The sequence below is a fragment of the Poecilia formosa genome, unplaced genomic scaffold (genome assembly GCF_000485575.1).
Source record: "Poecilia formosa unplaced genomic scaffold, Poecilia_formosa-5.1.2 Scaffold18, whole genome shotgun sequence".
NCBI classification, from domain to species: Eukaryota; Metazoa; Chordata; class Actinopteri; order Cyprinodontiformes; family Poeciliidae; genus Poecilia; species Poecilia formosa.
This window is the reverse complement of record NW_006799957.1, coordinates 4,230,097-4,241,263: the sequence shown is the minus strand read 5'-3', so window position 1 is coordinate 4,241,263 and position 11,167 is coordinate 4,230,097. Positions and strand designations below refer to the sequence as shown.

Here is an 11,167-nt window from a genome sequence, read left to right as displayed (position 1 = left end):
CTCTCTGATTGGTTTAGCAGGAGCTAAACCAATCAGAGAGGAGTACTTGAGGATGGCGACATCTCCTTCCAAAACCACCTGAAGACAACAGAAATCAGTGCATGGGATGCAAGCGAGAGACTTGCTGTCTTTTATAAGGTAATTGAAATAAAAGTATGTGTAGTAATTTATCACTTTGCTTTTATATACATTACGTTCAGCAGGTGATTAAATGGCAGCTTTGAGTATGTCTGGGAAAATATAAATTTCTTTTATTGGTTTTTATGAATCCTTAAAGTTTTATAATGGTTGTGGCCGTATGTCTGGTTTCTTATGTTTGGTGTATGTATTCTTTCATTTTAGTCATGCTGAAGTTCAGAGGAACATCTCCGGGACCAACGGGGTCTGCAGCCATACCTCCTTGCTGTGTGTTGTCAGCAGAGCAAGATTGACATCCTCTACATCATCGTGGATAAGTGACTCATCCCATGCCAAACAAACTGCTTTCTTGCAGCATTTGATGAGTTATTCAAAATACATTTTGTGCTATCTCTAATGAACCTGCATTAATGAATTTTTATACATTTTTGCATTGAATAACATTGATGTTGCCAAAATGAAGGAATCACCTGGAGTGGGGGACTTAAGAGCAAGATAATCAATATATTATTAATTGGGAATCACTTTTTTCCTTTGTTACCTAAACAGCTGTTTACAGAGACCTTTGTTCATTTTCGTGCTTTCAGGGATTTTTTTATAGTGAAAGATATCTTCTGAAAATCCCAGTTCAAAAATTTTATAAGCCTTTTGATATTCAAAACTTGTATGGAATGCTATTTAATGTTGTTCACTGTACAACAGTTTAAAATGTTGGAAACACAGCTGCATAAATAAAACATTTGTTTAAAATTGATTTATTTGTTTTAGTTTTACTTTATTATAATACATTTTAACCAGAATCATGAAGTTACACATTTTGGAGTAAATTTCTAGCACTTGAAAGTGTTAAATTAACACAAACAAAATTGTTATTTTATCAGTGTTAACCATTGCATCCCAAACAGAGTTAACTTAACTCTGTTTTGTGAGTTAAAAATTTACTCTGATCCAGTGTTAAAAATGTAACTATTTTGAAAGTGTTAATTTAACACATACGAGTGTGGACTATATAAACTCCGAAAAAATGTTAATATCAACTCTGTGGGAGTTAAATCAACACTGGACTTTTTACTGTGTGGCTGAAGGACCACCTGACAGTAAGATGGCAAAAGATGTGAGTTTTGTCAACGTGGGAAAAAGAATGATGATCCATTTTAAAATTTATAGCAGGATAACATGTGAAATCTTAACAGCTGTTTGGTGATGGATACAAAGAAGCAATGTCCATAATGAAGCATGCATCAGACCAGGACGTTGTTAAGGAGAAAATGAAGGCAACATTTAAGCATAGACAGAATATGCTACATGATCTGGACTCATCACTCATCTTGGATCACTTCCCAAGATTCTTGGATACACCAGGCTTAGTGAGAAACTCTCAGATTTGATTAACTGAACTTTTGAATTGGGTTATGATGAAATTTCTTCCTCTGTGCTAAATTGAGCAGAACTTCATCATGCTCTTTGGAAAAGACATCTCAGGGAAGATGATAATAAGATGTTCAACATTCTACAAACTGAAGGTCATCACTGTCAGCAAAGCCTTTAACAGAGCGATCACCTGGATGACCTATGTCTGCTCAGGAGAAATCAAGTGATTGTGGCACAACAGTGTTTTCTATGCATGCATTTTCATATGGTAATTCTAAAGATGGCTTGTGTTGTGATTTTATTAGAATGGGATAGCGACTTGGCAGCCATTCTGCTGGTTCATCTCCTGCCTCCAACCGCCAAAGGGAAGAAACAGGGAAAAATAGTGCAACTGATGCAGCTGATCATGTTGTCAAGTTCATGAAGGTATGTGTTTGACATGAATTGCTTACAATAAATCAATGTTTGTTTTACAAAACTAAAAGCATAGTAAGTCATTATTTGGTGTTTGTATTATGAATTTATAGCAATTTTTTGTTTAATTTGATGACAAAATATAGCAAAATTGGCAATGGGCAAATAACGGCACAAAGAAATGTATAAAGTACACAAAAAACAGCACCTGTTAGGGAGGGTGTAATTTCCTCACAGAGCCCATTACAATTGATCTTTTTATTTAAGCTCACAACAGTTTCCTTGCAAGTTGCATCCCCTTTTGTGGCATGTTCACAGCTAAACGAAGGTGGAAAATGTCCTTAATTTGATGCTTGTGAGGGACTAAGATCATCATTTCTAACATGCTATCTCTCGGTCTTAGGTGGGGAGAAATATGGTGACATTCCTTGTCAAAGTTGGATATGCACAGCCGATCTGCATTGCAAAAACGAACAATATACAGAAATTCTACACCATCCTGGATCAGAAGCCCTTTTCCCATGTGGCACAGACTGCAGCGGCCGACTTCGATGAACTATTTAAGGTGCACATTGTGTTTGCTGTGTCCTACGATACAGCCCTCCTCAACTTCTACACATTCATCCAAACAACAGTGTATCGGACTGACGTGGCAACAACAAAGGAGAGCCCCAGAGTCAAGGAAATCAGAGTGAGAACTGACAACACTTGAATATGCCAGCATGTTATATTTGTAAGGTTCAGCACAAAAAATTGTTCAACTCATTTCATAATCAGGGATCATAAGGTATTCCTTGTCGCTGCTAAAGTCATTAGAGTATTTTGATGATCATTTGAATGCTTTCAGAGTAGAGATTTTGGATGATGTTTGCTATTATTTGTGTCTCTGATCTGATATTATTATTGTGCTCCGCTACTGTTTTGTATGAGCTGTGCATTGAAGGTCTGTAACTCAGAAATGGGTTTAATAAAAGTTAAACTCTTAATTGTGTATTGTTTTGAATATTTTTTCACTTTGATATTGACACCATAGGGTGTCAATTATTTACCTTTTTAACACCACATTATGTTTTGTGATCAATACTACAGTTGTGGTACTTTTAACACTAAATTTTAACACCAACACCATTGTAATGTTAATACGACACCTAGCATTGTTGAATATTAACAATGTCTGGTGTTAATTTATCACGAATTTGGGTGTTAAACTTGTAACACTTTCAAAAGTGTTACAAGTTTACAAGTGTTACACCAGCTGACTTGGACACATATAGGCAGCTTGTTGGTGTTAAAATTAACACTGTGTGTGTTAATTGAACATTGGCATTTTGACTGTGTAGGTGCAAATATGAAGCAGGTTTTTATATCCTCATGGGAACCTATTTCTGTCTACATTGTGAGGTTGTGGGACCACTGATTTTTGTGGGGACATGTATTTATCACCGTGAGGGGAAATGCTGTTTTTTGGTGAGGAGAAAGGTATGTGATGGTTCAAGTTAGGTTGTAGAAATGAATGGAAGAAAATGTAAAGCCCCCACAAGACTTGAAAACATGACGGTGAGTGTGGGTGTGTGTGTGTGTGTGTGTTCGGAAACCGAACATTAACGTTCGAAAAGAAAATGTTAGATCTGAATCCTTGTTCCAGAATATGTTTCTTTGGTAAAATGTTTGGAAAATTCTTCTTCTCTGTTTTGTTCCTACAAATGCAAAACATAATTTCCACTCTGTAAGCATAGAAATCCAGAATCTTGATTTAATATTTAAGATTTGTAGGCTGAAACCAAATATAAATGTATTAAGTGCAACTTGGCTCAAGTTACCACAAAGCTGCTATTTCAACTTTACTTGTGCCCACAGCTAACATTGATACACTTTTACTGTCAATTTATTACTTCATGTTGTAGCTGATTGCACAATTTATATCTAAAACAAATGTGTTTGAACCTGTGATACAGCAAGTGCAGCTGAGCAGAGAGTGAATGTATCTCATAGGTTGAGTCAAAATGAAACTCTGGTTCTCATGGGGTTTCCCGGGCCAACCAATATAACTCTCAGGACCGTTGAGGAGGTTCTGAGCTGCTCCTCCCTGAACAGCTTCCAGGAAACAGAAACGTTTCTGTCTGAAGAAGAGGAGCTGCTGAACATGGAGTCCGGTAAGGTCTCATGGTTTCTCTGGATTTGGATCAGAAAACATGATTTATTGTTCTTACTGAAGTGTTTTTACAGCGAGGTTCTGCTGGGTTTGGACCTGCCTGCTGCTGCTGACTGGTCCCTGCGGCTCGACGACTCATTCTGAGCACATCCACGGTAAGCTCTGCTTCAATAAGAACCTCACATCCAGTCAAACCGAACCGGGTTCTGCTGTTCTTTATCGGACCTTCTGTTGCAGATGTGAGGAGCCACGGCGCCGCCTGTTCTGAAAGCTCAAAGTGGAGTTTGTCTTCGGCCCAGCCAGGTGAGAGCCGGACTTCAAGCCCTGCGGCACTTCCTCTGGCGCTCTGATGCCGTTTTTCCTCCTGCAGGAAGTCCTGATGTTTACGATCAACTGTGGCTGGAGAACGAGAACCTGGCCCAGCAGACGCTGGATCTCCCCTTCCTGCAGCACATGCAGCTGGGTGACCTGCAGGCCGACCGCTACGCCTCCTTCCTGATCCAGGACATTTGGTATCTGGCGAAGGTCACCGACCTGCTGAAAAGCGCCGTCCAGAAGCAGCAAGAAGAGGACCTGAAGGCCTTCCTGGAGAAAAAATACCAGAGCTACAAGAGCTTCACGACAAAGATGCTGCAGAGCTTCAACCTGAATGTAAGAACCTAACACGGGGAGGTCAGAGGTCAGAGGTCAAGGCCAGCAGCAGGGAGAAAGTCTGAAAGTTGCAGCAAGCAGAAGCATTCTGCAGTTGAGCCGCTGCAGGCACCACCAACCTGTCCCACCCAGAAATACATAAACCAGAATTAATTATTGTCACTTGGTTTTCTCTTTAAAGCTTCTTTGATTGTCCTGAAGAGAATTTCCCCTAAGGGGGGGACAAAGGCTTATTACAGGAAGGGCCTTTTAATTTATAAATTTACATCTATGCAACCCGTCATACTTTTTATTCATGCAAAATAAAAAGTAATGATGTAAACATGACATGTAGAAAATGTTGAGTAATTATGCTCAGATTAGCATTAATAATAGCTCATATGTTGCAGAAATCTAAGAATTTAAAATCTCTGAAGTTTATTTATTTAAATATAAGATGAATTTACTCCGGTAAGAGTAGAAATAGTTTCAGCAGTAAAAAGCGCAGAGCAGTAAAACTACTCTGCCTTTGTTTCAAAAAGCGACTAATAAATGTAACCAGAATTACCTGAACATAGACAGTAGCTTACTACTACTAATAAATCAAACTTAAGTAGCATCTTTAAAACACTCAAAGCCTATTCTTATTAACAAGCTTGATATATCTACATGGATTAGCTGGTCATTATTTCACTAACATCGTCTGCATCCAACAGCATTACTCACTCGGTTTGTTTGGGAGAAAAACTGTTCAAATTTATTTGGCTTTTTTTTGGTTTGCTGCCATAATTCTAATACAGCTGGTCTGCGTGTCTCCGTCCGTTTCCGCCTCACAGATTTAAGAACAGATTAGAGCTCATGGTGCATTTAAACACGTCTCTGAGAAACAAGTTACGAGGTGCTGTGCCATAAGCACAACCCACATATTAAGGCCTTGCTCCTCGTGCCGGTGGTCGAAGGTTCATGATTGCCCTGAAGAGAATTTCCCCTCTTCAGGACAATGTCGGCCTGGCGACATTCGCCGTCAAGTTACTTTCAAATACAGGCCTCTAGAGCCAAGTTATGACATGTTGATGATGAAACCGTTTTAACGGCTGAAAAACGTGCGTGGGACAGAGAGCACAAGTACAGGAAATGCAGGAGCCTCTAGTACTGTATCAAATCAAGATAGGAATAATAGAAAGATGGCCACTCCGAAGTAAAAGAAAAAATAAGATGAAGATAAAACGGAGCCCCCTGATGTCACCGGGGCTGCCGCCTTGTGTCAGAATCACCATGACAGCAGGCTCTTGTCAATATAATATCAGTTTATTTAAAAGGCGTCTTTCAGGACACACAAGGCAGGTTGCAAAAAGATTAAAATAGAAAACAGTAAAATGATGAAAGTGAAAAGGATGAAAGGATGAGTTTCCATCTGAGGTCCGAGGACATATTTCCCTCATCAACCTGTTTGCCACAACTCAGAGGATTTACAAGAGTTTTATTTCTTTATAGATTGCTACTGTCGCCTGAAAAACCTTCTTGCTGCCGCACATTTTCACTGAGCAGCCTCCCAGTAGGTTCTGGTTCTGCTCCTTATTGAAGGCTTTCATCCCGTCTCTTCTCCAGAGTGTGAAGGATATAAAGGCAGTCATTGAAATGCAGAACTACCTGGAGGAGTACCAGCGGGTCCTGGATCACGAGAAGCCCATCATGATGGCGGTCAGCCTGCTGCGGCTCTGGGTGTGGTTGGCCCGGGAACTCCGTCTCGGCTACGGCAACGCCTACTGGACCTGGAAGAGCGAAAACATGGACGGGAATCCCGGGAAGTTCCGTGATCTGCTCAACAAACACCTGCAAGAGGAGAAGGACGTCCAACAAGCCAAGAAGATTTTCCGCACTCAGATGCAGAACGAGTTCAACTTCTTCAAAATGTCACTGGACAAGTGAAGAGCTGCTGGTGCCGCCTGCACCTCCTGAGCCAGATCTAGTTGTTGACCAGAGCTGAGTCAAAACTTCTGCAAATGTTCACTTTTAAAGGATTTCACATTTTTAAAACACTCAAATTGTCTAAAAAATAAAATTTTTATTATTTCATTCTTAAAAACAACAAGAGTCGGAAACATGTGGCGAGTGAATTCTTCTGATGTAATCTGCAAATCCCAAATGTTCAAATGTCAGAAACAATAAACTTTGTGTTTCCATGACGATTATTTTAGAAATAAAGCATCTGTGTCATTCTTGTTTTAAACATTTTTAAGTGATTCAAAGCAAGACAGTCACAAAGTCGGCCTTCTATCACCTGAAGAACATCTCCAGGATTAGAGGACTAATGTCTCAGCACAATCTAGAGAAACTCATCCATGCGTTTATCTTTAGCCGTATTGATTACTGCAACAGCGTCTTCACAGGTCTGACTAACAAATCAATCAAACAGCTGCAGCTGATCCAGAACGCTGCTGCTCGTGTTCTCACTAAAACCAGGAAGATAGAGCACATAACACCAGTTTTAAAGTCCCTACACTGGCTCCGTGTAGCTCAAAGAATAGACTTTAAAATACTGTTGTTAGTTTATAAATCACTGAACGGTTTAGCACCACAATACATTAAAGATCTGTTATTGCTGTACCAACCGTCTAGGCCCCTCAGATATTCTGGTTCTGGTCTGCTCTGCATCCCCAGAACCAGAACCAAGTGAGGAGAAGCAGCATTCAGTTTCTATGCACCACAGATTTGGAACAAACTTCAATAAAACTGTAAAACAACTGAAACACTGGGTGCCTTTAAATCTCATCTTAAAACCCACCTGTTTAGAGTTGCATATGGCTAAATTGGGGTTAGAGTGTGGGTTTTGATGTCTTCAATGTTTTAATGTTTTTATCTTTACTTTTTATCTAGTTATTAACTTCTTTTTATTTCTCTTTCACACTGTCTATGTAAAGCCCCCCTGTAAAATGTCCCAGTTCAACGAATCTATATCTAGGGGCGTGAGAATCCTTGTTAAATGACGTTTAACTAAAGTCCTACGGGATTTAGAGTCCCAGTTGATGGCGTTTCAACTAAAAACCTAGAGGTTGGAGTCCTTGTCAAACGATGTTTTTGACTAAAGTCCCAGAGGGTTAGAGCCCCAGTTAAATGACAGTTAAACGACATTTAACTGAGGTCCTAAAAGGGGTGCGGGTTTTAATGTTTTTATCTTTTTTAATCTTTTTCAAAATGTCTCTCTCTTTCTCACTGTTTATTCAATGTCACATGCTGTTTTTATTTTAATTATGTAAAGCACTTTGAAATGCCTTGCTGCTGAAATGTGCTATACAAATAAAATTTGATTGATTGATTGATTGATTGATTGATTGATTGATTGATTGATTGATTGATTGATTGATTGATTGATTGATTGCACCTTACTTCTATGGATTTTTGTGATTGGCATATTGATCAGTTTTCTGTGATTGTTAGGTACCAGGTTGGGTTTTCTTCTTTTTCAGCTCTGACCATCTGAGGGCGCCAGAGGCTGTTTCTTTTTCCTTGGTGGGTGTGTCAGCAGGCTCCGCGGTACGCACCTGGCTCTAATCGTCATCTAGAGGAGTATTTAAGCGGCAGGCTCCCGCTCTTCACCGCCAGAGTGTTTTACCTATTGTGGTACCTCCAGCCTCCCTACTGTTCGTCTCATTGAGATTGTTTCTAGTTGCCTTAAGAGCTTACCTGTTGTTTTGTGACCTCTTCCAGGACATCTTCAAGTTTTCCCCGGAGAACTCCTGTTGTCGAGCCTATAGGGTAGTCCCCTCATGACGCTGGGAGCGAGACTCACCGGGAACTGGAGTCCCCCCACATCCCTCTGTTTAAGAGCCCACTGTGCGCCTCCGGCTGGAGTCCGCCCCGAAGACTCCTGGTCTCTCTCTCTCTCTCACACTCACGAGTCGTTCCCTTCCTCATCCTTCTCCGAGTCAGCCTCTACGCCTAGCCGCAACCTGGTACCGGAACCTTCCCCCAACCAGAACTCTTTATCACAAGTAAGCTTCGAACCCATACAAGTTGCCTGATTTCCTACGGTCATTAAACTCACCTCCACTCTCCCCTGTGTGCAGCTGTGCCAGTCCTCCCACTGCAGCTTCCCGACTGTGGATGTTTTGAGCTTTTTATCTTTGTCAATAAACATCTAAATTTTCATTCTGCCTCTCTGTGAGTTTCTGCATGTGGGCTCAAAAACTAAAACCCAGCATGACAGTGATGAACTATGGGAGACGATGATTATCTTTGTCAATAAACATCTAAATTTTCATTCTGCCTCTCTGTGAGTTTCTGCATGTGGGTTCAAAAACTAAAACCCAGCATGACAGTGATGAACTATGGGAGACGATGATTCTCATACACAAAGAGACATGAAGATATTCATGAGAACTTGTGGCATTAATGTAGAGATCATTGGCCTGCAGCTTGTTCTATCATCATACAACATGGAGGGAAGAGGCCAAAACTGCAAATGTGCAAAACACAAAACTAACCAACAGTTCAGTAAAACAAATCTGTCATCAGAATTATTTTTCTCTTTATTAAAACAGTTCCTTTTCTTTAGTTGTTCCTCAGTAAGTTGTTTATAAGTTGGTTCTGATTCTTTATAAATTGCCAGAGCATGTTTTTGCTATGGCTCAACAAGCTGGGTCGTAACACACAGATTACTAAACTTTTAAATAACTTTGGAAATGATGTCATTACATTATTACTCTAAACTTTTTGTAGGCTGTGATATCTGAGTTAAACCAAGCTGCACCAGTAGGAGTATTTAAAAGCAACACCTCAACACACTGCTTGTTTTTGATGTCATGAACCAAATAAAATCAGGCTAGATATTTGGAAGAGAATTGTGAACCTCCAGAAGTCTGGTTCAGGCTTGGGTACAATTTGAATACAATTAAAGATTATTTCTGAGTGTAAACACCATGAGAGAGATCAGCTTTCATACTAGGGATAAACAAGTTCTGTTTCTTAGAAATGAACATGTTTTAGTGTGAAATGTGAATATCAACAAAGGATATTAAAAAGATGCTGGGAGAAATTAGAGAGAGAGTTTCCTTACCAACAAACATATCCTGTACCAGGACAGGATGAAAGGCCATTTACAGAGGATGAAGTCATTACTCCAAAATTTCCATAGGAAGCTAGAGTACAGGCAAAAGTTTTTGCCCAAATATGAGCAAAAACCTTAATGTTTGGAGAAATGTTGTGGTCTGATAATGTATAATTACTTCATAAGGACTATGTATGAGGACATGTTCCCAACTGTAATGTACAGAGGTTGCATTATTATTTACTGGAGGCATTTTGCTGTAAGGTGGGGATGTACACTTTATAAAGTGAATGGTATAAAGAGAACAGAACGTTGTGTGGAAAATCAGGAAGTTATGTCTTAGAACCAGGGTCATTGTCCATTTGGAAGAACAACAAAGTCAACATGCTGGAGTAGTCATCACAAAAAACTGATCTTAGAAGATTTGTGGGCAGAGTTGGTAAAATGACAGCAAGGCTTACAACACACCTGACTCAGGTATATTATTTTTGATAGTTCAAGAAGTGAAGGAAATGTAAGAAATTTTCTGAATTTAAATAAAATTAAATGTACTTCTCTGGCATTTAGCAAATAGAAATATTTTTTGTAATCCAAACTGATCTAAAACAGGAAAAGCTTAGTCTGATTTAATCTCGGACTGATTAAAAAAAAAATAGTTATTTTATAAAATACATTTAAACATCTGGTTTAAACAGTATCTTGCATTTTCATCTTTGCTTCTGAGATGCACCACTGTTGAGAAATGTAAGTCGACTCGGTACAGTCATGACTTGAAAAAATACTTAACATCTTGGAACCATGCTCAGCTTCATTTTGGGTGACAGGAAAGCAGTAAACTGTCATAATGAGAAATGTGTTAATGAAATACAAAACTTAGCACAACAGGAAGCAGCTCATAGCTTTTTTCCCCTCCACTTCCTTCACAACTCAGAAAGTCAAAGACAGCTTGAGATGTTATCAATCCTTTCGAAGTATTTTAGTTGTTTTCTATTTACTCTCTTAAAACAAATCTCCAGTCTTGTTAAGTCTATCCCTGACATTATCCTTCATTGCCCATTCAGGTTCTATGTGTTCTTATGTTTAATCTGTGTTCAAAATGGCTTGTCTAAGATGTCTGCTATCCATCCTCCTGCCGGTTTAAATTGTGAAACGATTCTAACCTATGCAACTAGAAATTTTCATCAAGGTGTTACCCACAAATAAGTAATTTAGATTATTATTTTTTTAAATGTAGCTTCAGTGAGTATGAGCAGATCATCTATAAAGGCAAAATGTTTTAAGACTTTCGTATTTGTGTAATCTCCAAATCCAAAGGATAATTGTCACTGTGCTGTTTCACAGCATTTTTCTTTATTATTTTATGGATATAGTAAGTTTGATGACATTTTTAGTTATTTGTAGCTGTAGTAAATTTG

General features: G+C 39.2%; 1 protein-coding gene and 2 long non-coding RNA genes across 3 annotated transcripts; all 3 read left to right on the top strand.

Annotated features, from left to right (window-relative positions):
• Positions 1-91: 91 nt before the first annotated feature.
• On the top strand, positions 92-529 carry LOC107835690 (uncharacterized). The gene is made up of 2 exons (XR_001661506.1): positions 92-138; positions 343-529. It is a non-coding gene; the product is annotated as an uncharacterized LOC107835690 (long non-coding RNA).
• A 354-nt stretch (positions 530-883) lies between these two features.
• On the top strand, positions 884-2,905 carry LOC107835691 (uncharacterized). The gene is made up of 4 exons (XR_001661507.1): positions 884-1,252; positions 1,332-1,505; positions 1,587-1,935; positions 2,327-2,905. It is a non-coding gene; the product is annotated as an uncharacterized LOC107835691 (long non-coding RNA).
• Positions 2,906-3,928: 1,023 nt separating this feature from the next.
• LOC103134706 (uncharacterized) lies at positions 3,929-6,906 on the top strand. Its single transcript, XM_007547088.2, has 5 exons — positions 3,929-4,076; positions 4,150-4,230; positions 4,313-4,378; positions 4,446-4,726; positions 6,314-6,906. The coding sequence occupies exons 1-5, from the start codon at positions 3,944-3,946 to the stop codon at positions 6,632-6,634; spliced, it is 882 nt and encodes a 293-aa protein (XP_007547150.1). The 5' UTR covers positions 3,929-3,943; the 3' UTR covers positions 6,635-6,906.
• Positions 6,907-11,167: the final 4,261 nt, after the last annotated feature.